At 38.6% G+C, this 25,118-nt stretch overlaps 1 protein-coding gene across 1 annotated transcript in view; it reads left to right on the forward strand.

Moving 5' to 3' along the window:
• Window positions 1–25,118, forward strand: part of lamb1 (laminin subunit beta 1) — a 100,606-nt gene that overhangs the window by 20,771 nt on the left and 54,717 nt on the right. The window contains exons 3-13 of the mRNA XM_016994011.2: window positions 2,596–2,731; window positions 6,682–6,755; window positions 10,864–11,052; window positions 11,138–11,201; window positions 13,352–13,554; window positions 14,798–14,918; window positions 16,577–16,765; window positions 18,503–18,682; window positions 19,575–19,687; window positions 20,839–20,918; window positions 24,016–24,151. Of these exons, the coding sequence (XP_016849500.2) occupies window positions 2,596–2,731; window positions 6,682–6,755; window positions 10,864–11,052; window positions 11,138–11,201; window positions 13,352–13,554; window positions 14,798–14,918; window positions 16,577–16,765; window positions 18,503–18,682; window positions 19,575–19,687; window positions 20,839–20,918; window positions 24,016–24,151 (1,485 nt within the window). The remainder of the gene's footprint in view (window positions 1–2,595; window positions 2,732–6,681; window positions 6,756–10,863; window positions 11,053–11,137; window positions 11,202–13,351; window positions 13,555–14,797; window positions 14,919–16,576; window positions 16,766–18,502; window positions 18,683–19,574; window positions 19,688–20,838; window positions 20,919–24,015; window positions 24,152–25,118) is intronic.

Here is a 25,118-nt window from a genome sequence, read left to right on the forward strand (position 1 = left end):
ATACTTGGCTATATGAGTGTGTATTCAGACTGCAATCCTACAGTGATTTACAATGGACTAAATCCCAATGAACATGGGAGGATTTCCTTGCACAATGAGCTTGTGTAAAGGCTTCTATTAGCTGTGAGGTCTAACTCTTGTAACTAACAATTCCCTATTTGTATTGTGTGGGAGAGAGATGAGTAATGTGGGAGAAAGAAGGTTTGTTTTCTTCAACAGGGTCAAAGACTTTTGCTCTATCCATACTTGGACATGTGCGTGATTCCCAATACTCATTCAATTGTAAACATACGCAAAACTTTCGCTGGAGTTATTTACTCTTTTCAGCTGTAGTTAGTGTTACAGTTCATTTGTTTACAATATAACATGTCTAATTGTACAATATAAAATAAGAAACATTTGGTTGTCTTTCCTCCCAAGCATGACGTCTGAAGGCTGTCTAGACTACTTCCTCATCTAGATATTTTGTTAAAATTTTAGCAGTTTTAGAGATACAATGTATGCAGATGCAAGTGATTTCTGTGTGACCAGCCATTCATTTTCCAAAGCATATTTTAAATAGAAAAAGTATTTTTAACCAAGAAGAAAATAATTTTTTTTACTAAATAATAGATAATATGAACAAATCTCAGATCTGTAAAGGAGAATAGAATATAGGTTTGTCGAAACAATAGAGGGTTTTGAAACTGATCTGGGTAAAGATTGAGATCCCTTTTACACCGCTATATAAAATCCAGATTATCTGCTTTGAACTGGATTATATGTCAGTGTAGACTTATCTGAGTCTACACTGCCATACAGTTCAAAGCAGATAATCTGGATTTTATATGGCAGTGTAGAAGGGGCACCACACAGCCATATAACCCAGAATATCAAGGCAGATAATCCGCAACATCTGCTTTAAACTGGGTTATCTGAGTCCACACTGCCATATAATCCAGTTCAATGTAGATTTTATACAGCTGTGTGGAAGGGACCTAAGCGAAAGGTTGTCAGCACATTATATGCACAAGTTGTGTATCCACAAATTCAACCAATCACAGATCCAAACTCCAAGAAATGACTATACTATATGTCAGTATTGAACATGTATAGACTTTCTTCTTGTCATTATTCCCAAAAATATATAGTATAACAATTATTTACGGTACGTAGTATTTACATTGTAGTTACATTGTATTGGGTATTATAAACAACCCAGGGATGGTTTTGTGTACAGGAGGATGTAGATAGGTTATATCTAAATTCTATACTATTGTATAAGTAGATAATTTTACTTGAATATCTGTAGATTTTGATATCTGAAAAGGGTCCTGAACCCAATTTCCCATGGATGACTATATAGCCTTTGGGCCAGTGCAATAATGGAAGCAATAAGAATTTTCACTGCTGACTTGTAATTGTTTTAAATAATGGTTTTAATGTGAAGATAACTGATTTTAGCATTTGTGTATACTTATGGTTTATTTTATGCTCAGGCATTAAATGTTTGCCATATGTGGTATATACTCGAGTATAAGCCAACCCTAATATAAGCAAAGGAACCTAATTTTACCACAAAAAACTGGGGAAACGTATTGACTCGAGTATAAGCCGAAGGTGGGAAATGCACCAGCTACAGGTCAATTTCAAAATAAAAATATATCCTAATGAAATCCCTGCAATATTTGCAAGCCCTATGTTCATATCTATCTATCTAGACATCTCTCTCTATATAAATAATCATATCTGTATAGGATTTGCAAAGACTGGCAAACATGCGAGGTGAAAATTCATATATAAAATAATGTATACACATAGATAGTGATATACAGGTACATGGTAACCTCTAGCTATCTATATGTATATAGGATTTGTAAAGATTTGTAAACATATGAGGGGGAAATTCATATATAAAATTAATGTATATAGATAGATAGATACAAATATAAAGGTACATAGGGATTGCAAAGGCTTGCAGGGGAAAATGCCTATATATCTGTAGCAGAAATTAACAAATATTTCAGGGGAATATGCTTTTATAAGATTAATGGGTATATATATATATTCTTCTTCCTGACTTGCAAGGGCTTCTTTACCTTTTCAAAACATTCCCTTGGTTAAGAGTGAGGGAGGCTTTGGAAAAGTAAACACTGATAAGGGAGGGTAAGATGAGAGATAAATATATCATATATTGCAAGCAATAGCCTCCTGACTCCGCTGCCGGCTTGACCTTTACTTGTTTATAAGCCAGGGGAAGCTTTTCCAGCTCGTAAAAAGGGCTGAAAAACTTGGCTTATCTTCGAGTATATACGGTATATGTTGTGCTTCGGGGTGAGAAGGGTGGAATATAAATGTTTTAAATAAACAAATAAATAAATACAATTTATTTTTGGATGAACTAATGTATTAAATGGACCCAATAGCTTCAAGTTTACAGGAATGTCAACTTATGTGTATTTCATGAGAAGGAAATAAACATGATGCACATTAAAGTGTTTTATTTTCTGTTTATAATCCAATCAAGCATACTGAGATTGTCAGTGGGGCATCTGCGGCTTTTGGAGGGGACATTCAGAAAAAGTAGACAACGTTAATCTGCCTGTTTTATTTTAGGAGGATAAAAAGTGTTTCATTTGTGATTCACGGGACCCATTTCATGAGACAATCAACCCTGATAGCCATCGCATTGAAAACGTGGTCACAACATTTGCGCCAAACCGTCTCAAGTTGTGGTGGCAGTCAGAAACCGGTAAGTTATTTATTTATATTGGTAAAGTAGAAGATATGAGGAAAGAAGGAAGATGACATTACAGATAGATTGATTCAATCAAGGAAGACATGGCTGTGAGTTTACAGGACTTGATCAGAGCAGCTAATGACAGAGTATCATGGAGATCTCTCATTCATAGGTTTATTATAACTTGAAGTTCACTTGATAACAAATAACAGCATCTAGTGAAGGCATTGGCCTTTGGTCCAGTTGCTAGACCCGACTAGAGTACACATATTGAATCAGCTACTGAATAGTAAGAATATTATGTAAATCTCTGTTTCGGTGGATGCGCTGTACAGGCGACTAGCATTTGGTTTTGTGCGTTTGACAGTTGCGATATAGTAATTGCATTCAGAAAGGGACATTTATCTTGCAATTTCCAAACAAATTTGTAACCTTTGGTGAAGCCCTTACAACTACAGGCAGTCCTCAAGTTACAAACCTACTCTATGTGAAGCTACTTTAGAATTATTTTCTGTTGAACTTACCTCTGAGTCAATGTTCTTGGGATTTATTCTTAATCTTCAATGAATTTATTAAGTTGAGCTCTCTGCAGAGTTTTCTATTCCGTATTGTAAATATCTGTCCCATAATTTTATTGCACTCAACTTGGCATCAGAAAAAGTTTTAGCACAAAGTTCAGACAAGTTTCCCCCAGAACTAAACACATGATTCCTTTTGTGCAGCTTTTGTATTCTACATAGTAAGAACATTTATTACAATTCGTATTTAATTTAAAATTATTGCTGTTTAAAATTTTGAGAGCACAGTTGCATCCTTTTCCTGTCTATTGCACTTAAAGGATTTTCCAGCTTAATCTTTAATGTCAAACCACACTTTAATGTCATAAGCAAACATAGCCATGGTTGAACTGTATCTGAACTAGAATAACATGAACTCCTCTCTTCCCGGTATCATAATATCTGGACCAAAGGAAGACTTACAAAAGGGAGATAACTAAACAGCTAAAAGTTCCAGTTGTGTTCATATTCAATATTCTTGTCCTGCTGATAACACTATGTAACAAATTTGAAATATGTTCTGCTCCTGGTTTGAAAATGTTATTTTCTGTTTAATTGTGCGGTACTCACTTTGAAAGTAGTTGTCATTTTTGTGGCTGCCACAAACTGTTGAATTGGTTGAGACTCTATCAGATATCCATTGAAAAACTATAGCAAAATTTGCTCCAGGATGTCACACAAAAACAAAGTTTTTGCAATTTAATAAACTTTTTTCATGTTTTTCTGTTAGAACCAATTAGGAAATGACATTTATAACCCAGGAACAAAAATCGTGTTACGTAGTGTAATATATCTGTGTCAACAGATCACTTTCAGATATTGTAATGCAGTTTAACACTATGCTGGACATTTAACACACCATGCTGGACGTTGTTTCTGTTCAATCATATGTAAATTTGTATAAATGCTGAGAATACTGTGGATGTGATAATTTGCATCTACTCAGCTTTCAGCTCTGTTAATGTTTCTCATAGTGGCTAATAATTTACAACCTCTCTGTTTTAATCCATGTTTTTATTAGTTCTTGTCATTTGTTTTTATTGGCTAATGTTTAAATTTTTATAATTGTGCATGTCTTTTGTTTATTGTTGTGTTTTATATTGCTATTGTTTTTATTCGGGCTTGGCCCCATGTAAGCCGCCCTGAGTCCCCTTTGGGGAGATAGAGACGGGGTATAAAAAATAAAGTTATTATTTTATTTTATTATGACACAGCAAACAAGATAGATATGCTGGATTTTGTATCACAAAATCACAAGTCGAACACTTCCCAAGTGTCTAGGACTGTGTGATGTATTTTTGGATGATGCGTGCAGATCCCAGTAGGGTGGCCTTTTGCAGTTGGCAGATCGTAATCCTGTCAATGTCTATTGTTTCTAAATGCCAGCTGAGATCTTTTGGCATGGCACCCAGTGTGCCCATCACCACCGGGACCACCTGCACTGGTTTCTGCCAGAGTCTTTGAAGTTCAATCTTGAGGTCCTGATAGCAGCTGAGTTTTTCCTGTTGTTTTTCATCAATGCGACTGTTCCCTGGGATGGCAACATCAATGATCCAAACCTTTTTCTTTTCCACAACTGTGATGTCTGGTGTGTTGTGTTCCAGAACTTTGTCAGTCGGGATTCGGAAGTCCCACAGTATCTTTGCGTGCTCATTTTCCAGTACTTTAGTTATTATTATTATTAGTTTACTTTAGTTATTATTATTATTAATAATAATAAAGTTATTATTATTATTATCTTGTGATATAAAGTTTCGGAAAAGGGCTGGAGACAAAGAGCTCTCCAGATGTTGTTGAACCTTCATCATCCTTCACTCTTGACTGGGCTAGCTAGCCCTTCCTGCACTCTTTAAGGAGGCATCTTCTTACCTTCTGTTTCTTTCTACTCTAGAGAAAGCATTCAGCTGGAGGCACTGGCAGTGTGCACACTTTCTGCGTCTGCAGACCACACACTCACTTTTTTTGGAAAGAGAGTGCATGTGTGGCGTTGAGGCCCAGAAAGCATGTGCGCCTGCCAGCACCTGCAGTTGAGTACCTTCTCTAGAGTAAGAAATTCTTACTCTAGAGGAGGCGCTCAGCTGCAGGCACTAGCTGGTGTACATGCTTTCTCTCCCAAGCTACACCATGTTAGCCAGCCATGCACTCTTTCCATTCCAAGGCATTTTAAAAAGCCTTCCCACTTCCAGGTAAGGAAGAGCAATGACCTCCTGGAAGAGGAGAGTAGTTTTCAGGGAATGAGGGTTTACTTTTTGTTTGCAGGAAGATTAATAAAAAAAGATTAAACTGTGATGCCGAAAAGTAGGTTGGAGCTGGATCAGCTCCCACTTTCTTTCGTGTCGAGCTGATTTTTGTACTGGGAGGGGGTTTCCTTTTGCATGCTCCTGAAAGAAATTAAAGAAACAAAAAAGGTAGGAGAAATGGAATCCGTTCACAACTCTAGGCCCAGGAGCAAATGAATGGTCCTACATCCATCCCAACTGCCCTGGCATTGGAGGGAGAGAAGAACAAGCAGTCACTACACCATCACCCCCCTCTTTTTTATGTGTCTTGTCTTATTTAGATTTTTGACCCAAGTACATGGAACCACTAAATTAGCAATTTGTAAACCACTCTGAGAGACTGTGGCTATCCAAGGCATTTTTGTGGTCAATGTTTTCAATACATCTGTATATGTATACTAACCAGCTGCAATAAATCACTACTGACCGAGAGGTCATGAGTTCGAAGCCCGGGTCAGGTTGAGCCCCCGACCATTAAATAGCCCGGCTTGCTGTTGATCTATGCAGCCCCGAAAGACAGTTGCATCTGTCAAGTAGGGAAATTTAGGTACGCTTTATGCGGGAGGCTAATTTAACTAATTTACAACACCATAAAACTGCCAGCAAAGCACGAGGAAAGGAATGAGGAAGTACAGCCACTAGTGGACAGTGAAGCAACAGCTCCCCCTGTGGCCGGAATCGTGAAGCTGGAAAAAAAATGTTAAATGCCTCTGTGTCTGTCTATATATGTTGTTTGTCTGTTGGCATTGAATGTTTGCCATATATGTGTTCATTATAATCCGCCCTGAGTCCCCTTCGGGGTGAGAAGGGCGGAATATAAATACTGTAAATAAATAAATAAATAATAAATTAAAATAATTAAATATCCCTTGCCCTTGCAGGGGATAGCAAATACTGATCCTTTTAAGTTTCTATAATAACTAGCATGTAATGCAGTTTCTCAAGTTGCTCCTGACATGAAAAAAATATCTATATGATGCTCTGGAGCCAAAGAACAACAGCAGGCTTTTGGGTTGAGTAGAGTGATTCCCCCAAGGAAAAAAGAGAGACAAAGAGAGATGAAATCCAATGCTGAACAAATGTTCTTGTTTACAGTGCAATTTCCTCTCCCTTCTCCCCCTTGCAGGAATAGAAAATGTAACCATCCAATTGGATCTGGAAGCCGAATTCCATTTCACTCATCTCATCATGACCTTCAAGGTAAAGAATCCATAACATTCTCTCCAATCACAAATGTGCTCTGTGTAATCCTTCTGGTACTAGTCAGGGATGCCAGTTAATAGGCTATTTCATAATGAGACAATCAATGTCTTTGGTTTTGAGACAAACTCCTTTAAAAGCCAATTGGAATGCAAAGTTTTATTCATTTTGTGAATCCCAAACGTTTTAAAAAATATTTAAAGATGGAATCATCTACACATATACTTGGGAACAAGGAAGTCCAGTTCAACTCTATAGGTCTTATTTCTGGGGGACACGTACAAGCTTGCACTGATTTTCCCCCCCTTTAAGTCTGCAATAAAAGATAAAGGTTAAGGTTTTCCCCTGACATTAAGTCCAGTCCTATCTGACTCTGGGGGTTGGTCCTTATCTCCATTTCTAAGCCAAAGAGCCGGCGTTTTCCATAGATGCCTCCAAGGTCATGTAGCTGGTATGATTGCATGGAGCACCTTTATCTTCCCGCCTAAGCGGTACCTATTGATCTACTCACATTTGCATGTTTTCGAACTGCTAGTTTGACAGAAGCTGGGGCTAACAGAGGTAGCTCACCCTGCTCCCCGGATTCAAACTGCTGGCCTTTTGGTCAGCAAGTTCAGCAGCTCAGTGGTTTAACCCACTGTGCCACCGCGGGCTATTTTTGAAAGTACTAATCACTGAATCTCTATTGATATGTGTTGTTAATAGTTCCACCTAATGTTTGCTGTACAACTCCTTATATCCATATCAGATTCCAGCAATAGGATGACTTAAAACAACAAAAATATTGTTTTAGACTTCTTTTACATTTGGCAACTGAAATCAAGGAGGGTGGGGGAAGGGTTGGGAGAACATCTGCATACAAAGTGCTTTTGTTTCCTTCTGAAACAGATGTCCTGGCAGAACAGATGTACCATATGGTTTAAAATATAATTTACTGGAGAGATACAGAATAGTTTGACTCCCCTGAGATGTGCAGCTTTGCTGGGATTGGATTTGTTAAAGGTTAATCTATGTGAAAATAGTTTGGACATTTGTTGTTTGTTCTTCGTGAGCAAATGTGTTTGTTGTTGTTGGAGATGATAATATCCGTAATTAAGACATGCTGTTCCTGTCTATAGAATAGAACATTTCTGATCATTGAAGGTCTGCTGTTTAGGATCAGTTAATTGTTTTCTGAAACTCTTCCTACTTGATTGTTATCAGGAATTCAATAGAGGTTCTCTTTTAGAAACTGAAGAATGCAGGACTAGTGATTTCACATATATAGAATAACCATCTAGTGTAAGCTGATATAGCAGCCTAATGAGTTAAATCATTCAAGCGTAATATTTGCCCTTTATTTTAATACATTTTCCCGATGGTACAGGGAAGATGATATAGGGAAGATGTGTCAAATTTCTCCCGAAGACTTCTGTCTTCTGTTTTGAAGTGATTGATCCCTCTTCCCTGCATACTTTCATATCTCCCTGGTAACTGTCCATATTCACTTCCATTCTAACTTAACTTATGTCCATGCTAACCCCCATCCCTATATAGGCAACATCAGCTGGACATGTAAGGTTCAGAAGGTCATAGGATAAAGCCCTGAACTCCTACTACTACTTGTGAATGCTAGATTTCAGCTCTCCTCTCTAATCTAATTAAGCAAACTGTTCATGGCAAATGGACAAGCAGAAAATCGGACCAAAAACACTGAAATTGGGCACAGGGAAGCAGGGAACAAACAGTGCTGAAACCTTAGCAATTTAAAATCATCATAGTCCGTTCTTAAACTGACCTTTCAAGCATCACATGAAACTGTTGAGTTGATAATCCAAGGATAAGCCTTAGAAGCCACTTCTTACTTGCCCATCTTTGGATATAATGGTGTGATGCAATCCATCCAAACCAAACCAACATTGAAGGTGCCAATGTTTTTACAAATCCTGATGGCGTCCAGGCACTTGATGATCCAGCTGTGTGGGAGTGAGTCAAAGGCCTTTTTGTAGTCAATCCACGTCATGTGAAGATTAGCTTTTTGGCTCTTACAATTCTCCAGAATCATTTTGTCAATCAATAGCTGGTCTTTTGTGCCCCTGCTTTTCCATTTGTTGCCTTTCTGTTCATCTGGCAAGATGTTTTTTTCTTCAAGATAATCTTGAACTTTGTCAGCTATGATGCCAGTCAGTAGTTTAAACATAGTGGGCAGACACGTTATTGACCTGTAGTTTCCTGGTGCTGCTCCTTTTGCTGGATCCTTTTGTATCAGGTAAGTCCTTCCAGTTGTTAGCCATTCACTGATACTTCCTTTCTGCAGCATCTCATTGAATTGTTGGGCCATTTTTCCATGTAAACTAATCAGATGTTTGAGCCAAAATCCATGAAGTTGATCACTACTAGGCGATGTCCAGTTCTTGACTTTTTGCACTCGTTTGCTGATCATTTCAGTTGTTATTTTCATCTGTTCCATTTTGTTCTGTGAGAATTTTCCTTCAAAATCCTTTATCCACCCAGCGTTTTTGTTGTAGTTCTTATTATTTTCCCAAAGTTCTTTCCAGAACTTTGTTGTTGCAGTTTTCTCTGGCTTTATGGTTACTGTGTCTGTTGTTTGGTTCAGACTCTGGTAGAACCGTCTTTGGTCTGATTGAAACAGTTGATTTTGTCTGTACTGGATGATTCTGGCTTCAAATCTTTCAATTTTTCTGGCTGTTGCTGTAATTTGTTCTTTCACAATTTCCAAAGCTTCTTCAATTTTTCTGGTGTTCAGCCAGTACTTTCGGATCAGGTATTCCTTGATTTTATCATTCTTCAGTTTCCTCTCTTTCATATTTTTCAGGTTACTTGCATCTGATCTGAGTTTCTTGATTTTCAGTTCTAGCCTGACTTTCCACTTTGGTTTTCCAGTCGATTTTCTTTGGGGCTGCCTTGGTTGTAGGAGCCCAAGCTCTTCTGTTGTTGTTGTTGTTGTTGTTGTTGTTGTTGTTGTTGTTGTTATTATTATTATTATTATTAAGGGCCATTGAATCAATGGATGGAGAATCCATAAATAAGGGGTTTTTAAAAAAAACAAAACACATAGTAGTCAGTACTCTCTAGTTTTACCCAATTTGCATCCCCAAATGTTATTGAACAGCAACTCCCAACCTTTTTGCTTATCTGCCCTGCAAAGTGGGGATAATGGAAATTGCAACCCAACAGCTCTTGTGGTTCTGAGGTTGGGGAAAGGTTGAAGGACATTTTAAAGCCAGGCATCATATCTACACGCCTTGTATCTAAATTCAAACCCTATACTGACTAAATACAACAGACTGCAGTTCCCATCATCTCTAGTCATGATGTCTAATGATGAGGAATATAGGAGTTTTCCAGCATCTGGAAGGCCACACAAAATGACATGGTGGGTCAGATTTGGCCTGTGGGCATTGAACTCAACACGTGTAACCTAAAGTTTCTAAGGCCAAGACTATGGCCCTAAAACACTGAGTCAAGTTACTGTTCCATCTAACCAAGTGGCTCAGAAATGTATAGAATAGGCTATCTTCGCCATCTTCCCATGCCTGCTACTTCACATTTGGAAACACTAGACATTCAACATTTTGTGTGCAGAGTATTGTTCTGACATTGTCCTGTTGATGCCAGGTTGATTGATGTAAAATAAAATGGTTCAAAAACATTCCAAGGCAGATGTACCCTTTATCTTCACTGATGTATTGCCCTCCCTGGAATTTCATGCATATCAAGCAATTTCTGGAAGCCATACACAGTCTGGGAATTTTGCTGTTGCAGGTGAACTTTGTTCTTGTACAGCCTGAGTGATTGATGAATATTATTACCTCGCTTTCAGGCCCTTGGGCACATTGTCCTGTTTAAGCACCTGCAATTACAAGAGAATTATTGTTGTTTTAAGCACATTCTGTAGATTGACATATATAGTCCACCCTGAGTTTGAGTTATTCTTCCTAAAAACAACCATTAAAAATTCAGGAAAACAAATTGGAAAAAGAAATATTTTTTAGGAAAACTGAAACTAATACTGGGAATACATAATTTCAAATGTATTTGATATCTTAAAAATCTAATATTTGTGTTATATATCAATGTCTATTATTCTACTATTCTTTATACTTAGACATTTCGCCCAGCTGCAATGATGATCGAAAGATCCTCAGATTTTGGAAAGACCTGGCAAGTATATAGATATTTTGCCTACGACTGTGAGAATTCATTTCCGGGCATCTCTGCTGGACCTATGAAGAAAGTAGATGACATTATGTGTGATTCCCGTTATTCTGATATTGAACCTTCCACCGAAGGAGAGGTTGGTGTTTTGGGTGTTTTTTAACTGCCTTACTTTTTGAAATAGTTGTCTTTATGATGCTGATAACACATCATGTTTGTTTCAGGTAATTTACCGTGTTCTGGATCCTGCGTTTAGAATAGAGGATCCATATAGCCCGAGGATTCAAAGTATGTATCTATTATTTTCTCTTCCTGTGAAATGGTTTGCAATTGTGTTTAGGCCTCAAAAAATGCTTCATAACTACCACCTTGTACATGCTATTTAAAATAACCAACATAAAAGACTGAGAAAGATTTATGAAGTTTTCCTCCCTTCCCCACCTCCTCTTCTTCCTCATCTTCATTCTGAGACATGTCTTGCTCTTAAACATTGATCTTTATGTTTAAGATTATAACATTCTGTTACTATGCATACTCTATCTCTTGTTAATTTGAAAAGAAGTACAAGTTGACAAAACCATATCAAAGTGGGCATGTATCTAGTGAACCATACACTGTCTCTGCAGGGAGTTTAGGGGTTTTCTTCAAATGGATGTCATGTAATCTCTAAACATTGTGAAGAATTTTCATTAACACCAACCTATGTTCCCACTGGGATCAAAGGAGCTGTTAAACTTGTACACTTATAAGCTGATTAAAGGCCGCTGAAAACTCTTCAGGAGCCCATCATAAACCCGATTCATGAGGATATTTTCCGTGGCCCAATAAAATGAAAATGTGCTTAAATCAAAATATTTCAGCCACATCAGCAGCTTTCATTATTTCGACAAAGTGAATGATTTCGTATTTCTTTATTTTCATTGCCTTTCCCGTCTGTGGAACTTATTTTAACCTTTGCCGAAGCTGAACATGTTTGGATCCAGTTGGTAGCTGGCTGGAAAATCCTAATTAGATTGATTTGAGATCAAAAGCAGATCATGAAAATAAACAATACATTGTTACTTTCAACCTGAGCAGACTTACTTAAATTAATACAACTTGATTAACTGGAAAAACTAATTTAAATAGATCTGCTCTGATTGCAGTGAACATGTGATTCAGCCCATAGTAAAGGTAAAGGTTTTCCACTGGCATTAAGTCCAGTTGTGTCCGACTCTGGGAGTTGGTGCTCATCTCCATTTCTAAACTGAAGAGCCGGTGTTGTCTGTAGACACCTCCTGGGTCATGTGGCCAGCATGACTGCATGGAGCGCCATTACCTTCCCGCAGAAGCGGTACCTATTGATCTACTCACATCTGCATATTTTCAAACTGCTAGGTTGGCAGAAGCTGGGGCTAATAGTGGGAGCTCACTCCGCTCCCTGGATTCGAACTGCCAACCTTTTGGTCAGCAAGTTCAGCAGCTAAGTGGTTTATCCCGCTGCACTACCAGGGGCTCATAGTGCCTGTCTAAATGTTAGGTAATTTGCCGACCTTTAGGAGAAATGAGAGCATCTGTAGGTATCATATTCAAATGTAGAATAATCATAATATTACTACTACCAAGACATGTGGATCTAGATTATGCAATATTAAAGGATGGTTTTTGATATATATTTCAATGCTTTTTAAATCAGTATGCATATTAAAATGGTAAAATGCATAACATACTATGGTTTTAATAAAACTGGAAATCTTCAGTTTAAGTTTAAAAATAAAAAGATAATACAAAAAGAAAAGAACAGAGACTCTCCTATTTTTCTTTGCTTCCCCATCCATACCATGGGTTTGCTAAAGCATTATAGTAAGGAGTTAGGAAGCATGTGTGCATATGTGCCTTCACATGATGAATTTCGTATAGTTTTTTTTTTGGACAATGGGGTGGTATTTTCAGTTTAGTCCTCTTGAATTCATTTAATGGGAATGTATCTGGGATTCATTGGCAGGCTCCCATTGAAGTATTAACTAGAAACGACCCTGCTTAGCTTCAAAGATCAGACCGAGTCTGCTGTCATTGAAGTATTTTGGCAGTTACATTTTGTTTTGGTGGAGCAATCTCCAGAATTCCATAAGCCTTGTCATATGCATATTTATGTTATAAAGTTACTTCTGGTTAATAGGATCTCGGGCGAATGGAATTAATTATATATACGTTTTTAAGGTTTTTATAATGTGTTTTAACAATGTTATTAATAGATCTGTTTATATTGTTTTGTTTTTATGATTGCATTTTGGGCATTAAATTTTGCCAATTTTTGTAAGCCGCCCTGAGTCCCCTCAGGTGAGAAGGGCAGGGTATAAATGTTGTAAATAAATAAATAAATAAATAACTACCATTATTCTTATCAGGATATCTTTCCTATTCTATTTTTTTTTAACTCCCTTTTGTCTTCTTTCCAGATATGTTAAAGATCACAAATTTAAGAGTAAAATTTATCAAACTACACACCTTGGGAGACAACCTTCTTGATTCAAGAATGGAAATCAGAGAAAAATATTATTACGCCATTTATGACATGGTAGTCCGTGGAAACTGCTTCTGTTATGGTCATGCCAGTGAGTGTGCACCAGTGCATGGAGATAATGAAGAAGTAGAAGGAAAGGTAAATGTTTCTATATTGCTTTCACAACAAATGTTGAAGTCATTCTGATACAATTCTGCCTCTTGTACTCCCTAAATGAACAGTCCCTTGAAGGAACTGTCAACATAAACAAAAGGCATTAAAACTATAAGCAATACAAAATCAAGAGGAGATCTCTGATCTGGTTATACCCATAGAGTCGTAAAGTTGGAAGAGACTACAAAGACCATCCACTCCAACCCCCTGCCATAGCAAAGCACAATCCCAGTTTTGACCCTATCTCCAAAATGGATTCAGCACTTCGGATAGTTCCATTAAAGTTTAGATCAGTGGTTCATGACCTGTAGATCCCAAAGTGTTTTGGCCTACAAACCCAGAGATCGCAGCCAGTTTACCAGCTGTTAGGATTTCTGGGAGTTGAAGGCCAAAATATCTAGGGACCCACAGTTTGAGAGCCCCTGGTTTCAATGAAAACCTGAAAACCACCCTACTGGCATTGGATTCCCAGCCTCTTCTGGATCTATCTGTGTTCTTCTCGGGGTATAGGTAAAACTATGTAACATGATTTTTGTTCCTGAGTTGTGAATGTCATTTCCAAATTGGTTCTGTCATAAAAACATGAAAAACGTTTAATAAACTGCGATAAAATGTTTTTGTGGGACATCCGGAAGCACATTTTGTCATAGTGTTTCCGTGAATATCTCAGAGTCTCAACCGACTCAACATAGTTTGTGGCAACCACAAAAATAAAGTTTCCGGAGTATGACAACAACTTTCAAAGTAAGCTCCGCACATTTAACCAGGAAATAACATTTTCAAACTAGGAACAGAATTTTTTCAAATTTTGTTACATAGTGTTATGCTTCCACGTTTCAGAGGAAACAGGCTATGTATAATCTCAGTGAAAATGAAGTAGTTCTTCCTCCTGTTCCATTGTTTCCAATTTTCTGGTTCGAGAAAAGCCCTTCATTTTTGTTTAAATACCTTTCTTTTAATTGTCTTTGTCAGATAATTTTTCTACGTATGAACTATTACTTGGTACAGTGGTTCTCAACCTGTGGGTCCCTAGGTGTTTTGGCCTTCAACTCCCAGAAATGCTAACAACTGGTAAACTGGCTGGGATTTCTGGGAGTTACAGGCCAAAAACATCTGGGGACTCCAGATTGTGAACCACTGACTTAACAGGAGGAAATTATTTTGCTTGAGTTTTTAAGATATTGTGTGTGTCTACAACAGTTTTTCCATTTCTTTTTTCAAATTTAAGGTTCATGGTCACTGTATGTGCAGACACAACACCAAAGGTTTAAACTGTGAACAATGCTTGGACTTCTACCATGATTTGCCATGGAGACCTGCTGAAGGCCGCAATAGCAATGCATGCAAAAGTAAGTATTAACACTTTTAAATGCTGCTTTATTAAGTATGGTAAACATTTCAGGAGGAAGGAGGGAGGGAGGAAAGTGCCTACCATGTTTCCCCAAAAATAAGACAGTGTCTTATATTAATTTTTGCTCCCAAAGATGTGCTACGTCTTATTTTCAGGGGATGTTTTATTTTTCCACGAAAAAGAATTCACATTTATTGTTGAACAAAAAATGAACATTTATTTATATACTGTACAGTAGTTGTCATCACAAACCAGCATAGCCAGACAAACTTTGAATCCTATCAAGAATATCTTGTTACTACATTATTTCCATGTACTACAATCTATAGTACGTACATTTACCAATCCGGCATGCTCTGCTATTCTGTTTGGCAGACATGCTTCCAAACAAAAACTTTGCTAGGTCTTACTTTCGAGGGAGGCCTTATATTCAGCAAAACCTCTGCTAGGTCTTATTTTCAGGGGATGTCTTATTTTTGGGGAAACAGGGTAAAAGTGACAAGAATACCCTTTGTTACTTTGTTTTAGAATCTTCAGTCACAAACATTGTATTTTTGTTTGATAGATAATGTTAAGTTTCTGTACATCAAACATACAAGTGTTTGCAATTGAAGAGTAATTAATATGCTAATACTCCATTCTACATCTGAAAAACCTATGCTGGGATACCATCAATATCAAACTAGCATCCCAACACATTGTCTAGACAAATAACAACATTAACTGCAATTGTGTGCTTTGTTTTTATGAAGCAAAGGGCAACACAATTACAAGCATGTGTTGGTTGTATGCATTCTGGGCTGTATGGCTATGTTCCAGAAGTATTCTCTCCTGACGTTTCGCCCACATCTATGGCAGGCATCCTCAGAGGTTGTGAGGCATGGAGAAACTAGGCAAGAAAGGTTAATATATATCTGTGGAAAGTCCAGGGTGTGAGAAGAGTTCTTTGTCAGTTGGAATGTTGCACGAATGTTGCAGTTAATCACTCTAATTAGCATTGGAAAGGTTCGTCTCTTGCCTGGGGGGCATCCTTTGTTCAGAGTCATTAGTCATCCCTAGAGCTCGTCTGTCCTCAGAGTGTTGCTTCCCATCTACTGTTCTGATTTTTGACTTTTTTAATACTGGTAGCCAGATTTTGTTCATTTTCATGGTTTTCTCCTTTCTGTTGAAGTTGTCCACATGCTTGTGGATTTCAATGGCTTCTCTGTGTAGTCTGACATTATAGTTGTTGGAGTGGTCAAGCATTTCTGTGTTCTCAGATAATATACTATGTTTGTTGTTGTTGTTGTTGTTTATATCCCACTTTATCTCTCCTGAAGGAGTCTCAAAGTGGCTTAACATAAAAGCATTAGCCTACAATTTAAAATATACATATATGCAAACATTAAAACAGAATTAATTATAAACAGTATTTAAAAATCACAGTTAATAGACTCATTTGGTTGATGAAGTCTTCACTTGAGAACTGAGAGACAATCCAGATCAAGTTTTAAGTAAAGAGGGCTCTGGGGGAAAAGGGGAAGTTGTGTTTTGCACTCATGGAAGTCTTTTCCTAGTCTTTTCCTAGTTCCACATTTCTTTATATAGTGCTCTCTTCAGAAATGCACCAGTTACATTGCCTTCTTTAATGGCAGCGTCTATGTGTCTTTGTCTTAGAATGCAACTGCAATGAACATTCTGCCCAGTGCCACTTTGATATGGCTGTTTTTGTTGCGACTGGAAATACCAGTGGCGGAGTGTGTGACGACTGCCAACATAACACAATAGGGCGAAACTGCGAGCAGTGTAAACCCTTCTACTTCCAACATCCAGAGAGAGATATCCGGGATCCCTACATATGTGAACGTAGGTACATTACTCAGGAGACACAATTTCTAATGGCTTGCAATGTTCATTTTGGCCAAATTAACTTTCTTTGTTGCTCATGTAATACATGAATATGAAATAATTAATATGAATTAATATTACAATTTTTGTCCTAAAATTTGCAAACTTGCTAAACAGCTGTTCTGTATTCCAAAAGATGTGTAGCAGAGTCAGGGATCTATGAGAAGATTGATTTCTTTTTTATTAGGGCCCAGTGACTAAATTGCATGAGATATGGACAGTCGAATTTCAGATAATGGATCTGGTAATGCATATGCATATATATTCTATACAGTAGTCAAGATTTATTTATTTATTTATTTCTGTATTTGCGACATTTATATCCCACTCTTTTTTAAAATACTTTTTATTAAGATTTCTTTTATAATACAGTAATAATATAATAGTAATAAAGAAGAAATAGGAAAAGCAAAAAGGAAAAAAGAAAAGAGAAAAAGAAAGATTAATATATAGATATGAAAAAAGGACATAAATAGAACAGATTTAAGACTGTAAGTTAGAGTATCTATTTTGCTATGTGCATTACCTACACTAAATTGTGTATATTCTGGAAAAAATTAATTAATTTTTTTGTTATTATTGTTATAGTTACTTAATTGCAGTATATAGAAGAATATATAGTGTTATGCTAAGTTATGGAAAAATCAAGATATACCTGATGAAGAAACCTGGATTACAAAAATCTTAGAAATTAAAAATATGGCTAGGCTTACCTTTCTCATGACTAAGAATAAAGGAATGAAAATAAAGGAAACCAACTGGAAACAAGTAAATGAGTATCTCATGTTAAAGAATAAAAAATATTGATATGATAAGAACTATTCATAAAAACAAAACTATGTACAAAAACAAAGGGGAAGAAAGAAGAAAGGGAGAAAAGAAACAAGAATAGAACAGAAAAATAGAAAAGGAACAGACCTCTGGAAGATACCAGGAAGTCAAAACGACCAATCATTTTTCTATGTAACATCGTTTCTCTATCCTGATAATTTTAACCTATGTTTATATTTCAATTTCTTCTTCGCCTATGCGCTATATATATATATATATATATAGGTAATGAAATTTCGGCCTAAGACAAAACAACAAAACTACACATCCCAGAAACACTAAACTTGGCAGCACAACCCCTCATCCATGCCTCTACGTTCATACAAAAAAGAAAAAAGAAAAATAAAGTCCTAATTAGAGGGAAAGGAATAATTGTTTTTATCCAATTGCTGCCAGTTAGAAGGCTAAGCTCCGCCCACTTGGTCTCCTAGCAACGCACTCAGCCCAGGGGACAGGCAGAGTTAGGCCTCACTTAGGCCTCTTCCACATTGCCTATAAAATACAGATTATCTGATTTTAACTGGATTATATGGCAGTGTAGACTCAAGGCCCTTCCACACAGCTATATTACCCATTTATAATGGACTTAATGTCAGGGGAAAACCTTTACCCTTTACCTTATCTACCACCAATTCCTCAATACTTTATTTCCCATACCACCATACTTCGCCACAGCAACGCGTGGCCGGGCACAGCTAGTATGTATGTGTGTGTGTGTGTGTGTGTGTGTGTGTATGTGTGTGTGTGTGTATATATATATATATATATATATATATATATATATATATATATATCCCACTCTTCTCTCCCTGAAGGGAACTCAATACGATTGTTATTAAAGGGTTTGTTTGTTGGTTTCCGCAGCCTGCAACTGTGATCCAACTGGCTCCCAGAATGGAGGAATATGTGATCGCTACACTGACTTCTCCGCTGGCCTTATTGCTGGGCAATGTCGCTGTAAACTATTTGTGGAAGGGGAACGCTGCGATTTCTGCAAAGAGGGGTTCTACGGATTAAGTTCTGATAATCCTCTTGGTTGTCAGTGTAAGTAAAGATTTTGCTAATAGATTTTGTTAATTGAGATATATTACCTTTGAATTTACAACTATATTATTTTATTTCAAATATGTACTATGCCGTTGCATATTTTTCACCATAACAGAAGATCTAGATAGAGTAAATTCATATTATCTTGAATTTTGGATTGAATTTTGATGGAATTATAGGATATTCTTAATGCTTTCCCGGTATGTTCTATTGTCATCTGGAGGAAAAGACAGCTGTTTTTGTTTTGTTTTAGAAGCCAGAAACTCTGTTCCTTATGAAAATACTCAGAGGGGGAATACTAGCACCTGGCGTCCATCATTGTGATTGATGAATGCAAAGGCAATGGATGATCTCCACTAATCCTTTAAAATTCCTCAATGCTAGAGTTCAATGCTTCTGGCTTATAATTTTAAATAGGTTTTTATGTTATAATTCATTCATAATTTTTTTTTTTGGTTTTTAAATTACTATTTCTGTCACTGACTGCTGAGCAGTGCTGGTTGTAAGGCTTTGTACTGTGAGATCTGAGCTTTGATCCACAACAAAATCCAGTCAAGAAAGGGCCCTTCCACACAGCCTATATCCCAGAATATCAAGGCAGAAAATCCCACAATATCTGCTTTGAACTGGGTTATCTGAGACCACACTCAGATAATGTGGGATTTTCTGCCTTGATATTCTGGGATATAGGGCTGTGTGGAAGGGCCCTTAATTGGAGTGAAAGCCAAGAAGTTAGGGTAGTGAAAGCAGGCAGTGTTGAAGACAAGTAATTTATCATCGAGGTTGCAAAATGAAGGATAGTGTTGAAGTAAATATATACATTGGCGTCTGTGAAAATTATGACAAAAACAATTAGATCCTGATTTATTTCCTGTGCTTCCCAATATAGCTTGTGCGTGTAATCCTTTGGGAACTCTTCCTGGAGGGAATCCTTGTGACTCTGAGACAGGAAGCTGCTATTGTAAACGTCTTGTCACCGGAAGGCACTGTGATCAGTGTCTGGTAAGTTGTCTTGCTGAAAGAAGTAGAGATTTCTTTTTTAAAAAATGCCTTTTCATATCAGGAAGAAAATATCACTTGACTATTTGGCTTCATTAAAAATTAGACTTGTGCATGAATTTGTTTTCTTCCATTTCCTTCGGTACCTTCGGGAGCCCATAACGGTAAGGACCTTTCTGGTATAAAAACCTGCCCACAACAAAAGCAATCGGGTGCTGATCTCAGCTCCTCTTCTGCTTTTCAGGAGTACGTGGCCTCAGTGTAGTGTAGTAGTTCCTCCTGTGGAACTACAGTAGACTGAGCCATAAATCCTCCTACCAGACTTACCATAAAATGTCTACAACTCTGGCTCCCCATGTCTCATGAGGAACAAGTACGATAGGAGAAACATCTGTCTACATCCCCCATAACCAGATGCAGAATGATTACATCAGTACTGAGCTCTTCCAGAATCCTTTAGTGGCCTCAACACTGTGGTATTCATTTGACGTCAGGCCAGATGCTCCTACAATTCGATCCACTCTCCGTGAGGCAAAGAAGAGTTCTGCAAAGGAGTGTTCAGAAGTCATACAATCTGTGTAGTACCCCCAAAAAAGATCAAGTTAAGAGCGCACAACCCACAAATACAGAATAGGTATTAGGGAAATGTATGTGCCAGCTGAAAGTTCAGTGTTTAGTAAACTCAGGCACCTTCTACATTGCCATAAAAAATCCAGTTTATCTGCTTTGAACTGGATTATATGGCAGTGTAGACTCATATAATCCAGTTCAAAGCAGATAATGTGGATTATCTGATTTGATAATCTGGATTATATGACAGTGTAGAAGGGGCCTCACGTCAACACCCCTGCATACTGCAAGAGATCACATTCTTCTTTCTTCTGGGCCATGCTAACATGTGCCCTAGAGCCTCAGAAGTCACTCCTTTCATGCCTATCATGCAAGAAAGATCAATGGAGGGGAAGACAATAATATTGAAAATGAAGGTTCCCACTACCCAAACAGGAAAAAAACGAAGATGGTTCAGCTGTCATTGTTCATTGTTTTCCCTGGACCCATACTGTAATTGGCACTGCCTTTTATGTATGTTTAACTTGCACTTGCCATTTGAAGGGTCTGGTTACATATATGATGGCCTTAATTATCTCTTTCAGCCTCAACACTGGGGGCTGAGCAACGATATGGATGGATGTCGGCCATGTGATTGCGATCAAGGAGGAGCACTGAACAATAAGTAAGTCCCATGTCTGTGACGAGATTTATTTATTTATTATTTTAGAAAGTTTTACTTTATTGGCCACATTAAAAATGATAATGATAATAGTAATAATACTTAAGAGTTTACAAACACCTCCAGGTGTTTTGGACCTTAACTCCCACAATTCCTAACAGCCGGTAAGATGGCTGGCATTTCTGGCCAAGTCCAAAGCACCTGGAAGGCTGAAGTTTGCCCATGCTTGATTTACATAGAAAATATAAAGTTTATAGGTAAAGGTAAAGGTTTCCCCCTGACATTAAGTCTAGTTGCGTCCAACTCTTTGGGTTGGTGATCATCTCCATTTTGAAGCCAAAGAGCCGGTGTTGTCCGTAGACACCTCCAAGGTCATGACTGCATGGAGCACCGTTACCTTCCCGCTGGAGTGGTATCTATTGATCTACTCACATTTGCATGTTTTCAAACTTCTAGGTTGGCAGAAGCTGGGTCTAACAGCGGGAGCTCACCCCGCTCCCTGGATTCAAACTGCTAGCCTTTCAGTCAGCAAGTTCAACAGCTCAGCAGTTTAACCCAGTGTTCCTCCACTGGCTCCAAATGTAAAGTTATTTACATACAATAATTCAGTGAAATGTAAAAGGGCGCTGTATAAAGGAGATCAATATCATGAGCATGATCACCATTTTGCAGAGATAGGACATTTTGCCTCCATGGATTCCCCATGAATGCCAGAAGCTATTCCCAAAAGTAATATTTCCAGGCTCTGCCATTTTGTAGTTTGAATTGGGTGGAATGCAATGTGGAGAGATTTGTTTGTGAGCAGATAACATAGTGAAAGAAGTTTATTGATTTCCAGATGTAGCTATCGATAATAGTTGGATTAAAGTATTTGAGCCCAAGAACACCCCCTTCCCCCCCCCTTTAGTGCATTGGGTGAATGGTTAGAAGTGTTGCTGCTGGATGATACCTTTGTGATGCTTCTACGCCAAGAGAAGCCCTCACTTGGATCAAAGACAGTCTTTCCCTTTGCTTGTTCCAGCTGCCATGACATATTATTAGTGTTCTACGATACCCTTCAATTGTAACTATGGCAGAATGAAAAACACGCGTAGTTCACGTTTGGCCAGTCCACACACTGTTTTGTCAGAGAAAAGATATTCCACGCAGATTATCAGTAAAGACAAAATGCAGAACAACATATATACGGTACGGTAGTCATGTGAATTAGGGACTTACCTTGATCCGTTTCCGTGTCTCGGCTTTCAGTGGGGCCCTGATCTGTTTTCATCTGAACTTCCTGAAGTCGGGAGGTTAGACATTTGTTTCTATGTTTTCAGGGGCCAAATGATCCATTTTCTTTAGGCCCATTATTTATTTATTGGGGGGGGGGGGGGGACAGACTTCACCTGTAGGCCCAAAGTGCCTGGGCCTACAGGTGCAGGGCTTTAGGCCTACGTATCCGGGCCTCACAGGGCCTGCAGCCGACTGCCAAGTAAAGATCACTCCTTACTCCACTCTCAGCTGCAGGCCCTGCGAGGCAATTGACCTGAAAAGCAGGCTTGGCACCACTACCAGCTCCCGCCTGCCTTTCGTTTTGAGTTTGTTTTTGTTCCGGGTGGAGGGGGGGCTTTCCATTTCGTGCCATCCGAATTGACGGTACGAAACGGAAACACGAATTAAACTAATGGAACAAATACCGCACACATCACTATGAACAGTTGCATTGACTAACACAATGTCCTTTGAGAGAGATTCACATAGTCCTTAGGTGTAAATGGTCTTCTTCAAGCAGTGCAGAAGCACTGCCTTTGTAATCTCCTGCACAGAAAACTATATGTAACTGTTGCCAAAACTCCCAGACTCAGTTAGCTCCCCGGATGTAGCCGAACTAATCAGCATTGTGTTTTGTATTTTCAGTTAACACACTCATCAACTGATTTTTAAATGCTCTAACAATAACATAGCTGGGATATGGAGTCACCAAGCCCTGGAGAGATCTCTTGACAGCATCACATAGTACAAGACATTTTTGTATGTGTTTATGGGTAAAATTCCAACAGTAGCGCGAGATTCTTAGCCACTGAGGGCCCTGGAGCATTTACTGCAATTGCACTATTGATAATCTTGCCTATCTCTGTTCTCCCAAAATCTCAGATTTTCTGAGTATTATGAAGGTTTCGAGGATGAGAGTGCACAAGTCACAAACACAGTCTTGATCTCATTAAAACAAAATCCTGGCCTCAAGTGACTTATTCTTCCATCTGTCTAAGAATGAAGTGTATTCAGTCAGGCTCATGTTTCCCTGATGAAGATTTGTCCCTAGTGATGTGTCCCTCATCCAGGCATTAAGTATACTCAAAACCTGACGTAGTGGAATCATGAAGCTGCCTAACCCTTGAACGTGTTGACAACAATGATTTCAAAACCATCTGAAAGTGGGTGTCACTCACCAAAAGAGGCCTAGCCAATATGTGTTTCCTTTTTGGCTCTCCCAATAAAATAGGCTCATTCATTCTCAAAACTGCTGTAGTCAAGATGTCTATTTTTGCAAACTTGTTTCTAATTAGAAAATAGCCTGCTTGGAAGGATGCAAAATTTTTGCTGTAATTTCCTCCAGCACAATCGCTTGACACAGCACCTGAAATGCACAGCTGGACTGGATGTTAATTTGTGGGTTTGAATGCGGAAAAACAATCAGGGATGCATAACAAGGAATGGCGTCATTGTTCCAAGCACAGGAAACTCCCATACTTCTTAACATCTATCTGGTATAGATATAATAATTTCACAGGAAGACCATTTGTTTAATGAGGACTGTTTCCGTGGGACTTTTTTCCACTATAAATTTATCTCTCCCCAAAGTTTCCAGATGGCTTTGGTATGAGAGAATGGTTGGATCCGAATCTAAATGCCTATGCTTCAAAAAGTCTCAGCTGTTAGCTATAAAAGTTGTGATGCTTGCACCAATGCAGTGGTCAATGCATGCTATTCTGAACACGTCTTTGGTTATGGAGGAATTCCTAGAATTTATTGTTAATGGATTTCCTTCTCTACGCTTATTTATTTTAGTGAGTACTTTCTTAGAAGATGTGCAATAAAAGTTCATTCTCTCTTTCAGCTGCTCAAGAGAATCTGGTCAATGCCAATGCAGGCCTCATATGATTGGACGCCAATGCAACGAAGTACAACCGGGCTATTTTTTCATTTCTTTGGATCATTATGTCTATGAAGCAGAGGAAGCCATCTTTGGCCCTGTGAGTATTAGTTTTAACAAATGATCAAAAGATGCAAGAACAATCAGAGCAGTTCCTTTCATATCCATATATTCAGTTATGTGATGGCCCTATTGATTTTATAGTACTGTTGCATAAGTAAGGCACTAGAACAGGCATGGGCAAACTAAGACCCGGGGGGCGGGTGCTCACATCAGGCCCTCCTCATTTTCCCTGTCCTCTTGGCAGAAGGCCATGGCAGCCCACCCCATCCTTATGCCAAAAAGATGGGGGAGAAGGGCACACAGTAGCTAAAAGCCCTCTGGAGCACTCTCAACCACCATGTGTCTCAACCTCCTCCCAGAATAAGGACGGTGCAAGTGGCCCCATCTTTATGCTGGGAAGCACTCTGCAAGTGGCCCCATCTTTATGCTCCAGAGCACTCTCAACCACCACCGGTTTTGCCCTCCTCCACCGGTTTTGCCCACTGTTCATCATCCTCCTCCAAGAGAACAACCTAAGGATCAGGGGAGGAGGATGGGGAGGGGGGTCGAGGGATAGAATAGGGGCAGTCGCCACTTGTCCTGCCTTCCTCCCGGCATAAGGATAGGGTGAGCAACCCTATCCTTATGCTGGGAGGACAACCTGAGGATGAACCAGGCCCTTCCCCCTCCTGGTGCATCCTTTCTCGGACCCTTCCCCTCCCAGGCCCGCCCTACCCAGCATGTTCCTGGCCCTCGTTCCTCCTGGCCCAGCCCTCCTGGCCGGGCCTGCAATGTGGCCCCAAGACAAAAAAGTTTGCCCATGTCTGCACTAGACGTTTTCTAGGCCCTCCTGGTGCAATTGAAGTCTTTATGAAGAAGGTGTACAGCAGGGGTATTAAACTAATTTTCATTGAGGGACATATAAGGTCAGTGAACCAATGGATGGAAAATTTGTGGATACAGAGAGCCAACACCAACCACATTTTTTTTTACATTGTCATTGGTATTCTTTGGTTTTTACCCAG

The sequence above is a fragment of the Anolis carolinensis genome, chromosome 5 (genome assembly GCF_035594765.1).
Source record: "Anolis carolinensis isolate JA03-04 chromosome 5, rAnoCar3.1.pri, whole genome shotgun sequence".
Lineage (NCBI taxonomy): Eukaryota > Metazoa > Chordata > Lepidosauria > Squamata > Dactyloidae > Anolis > Anolis carolinensis.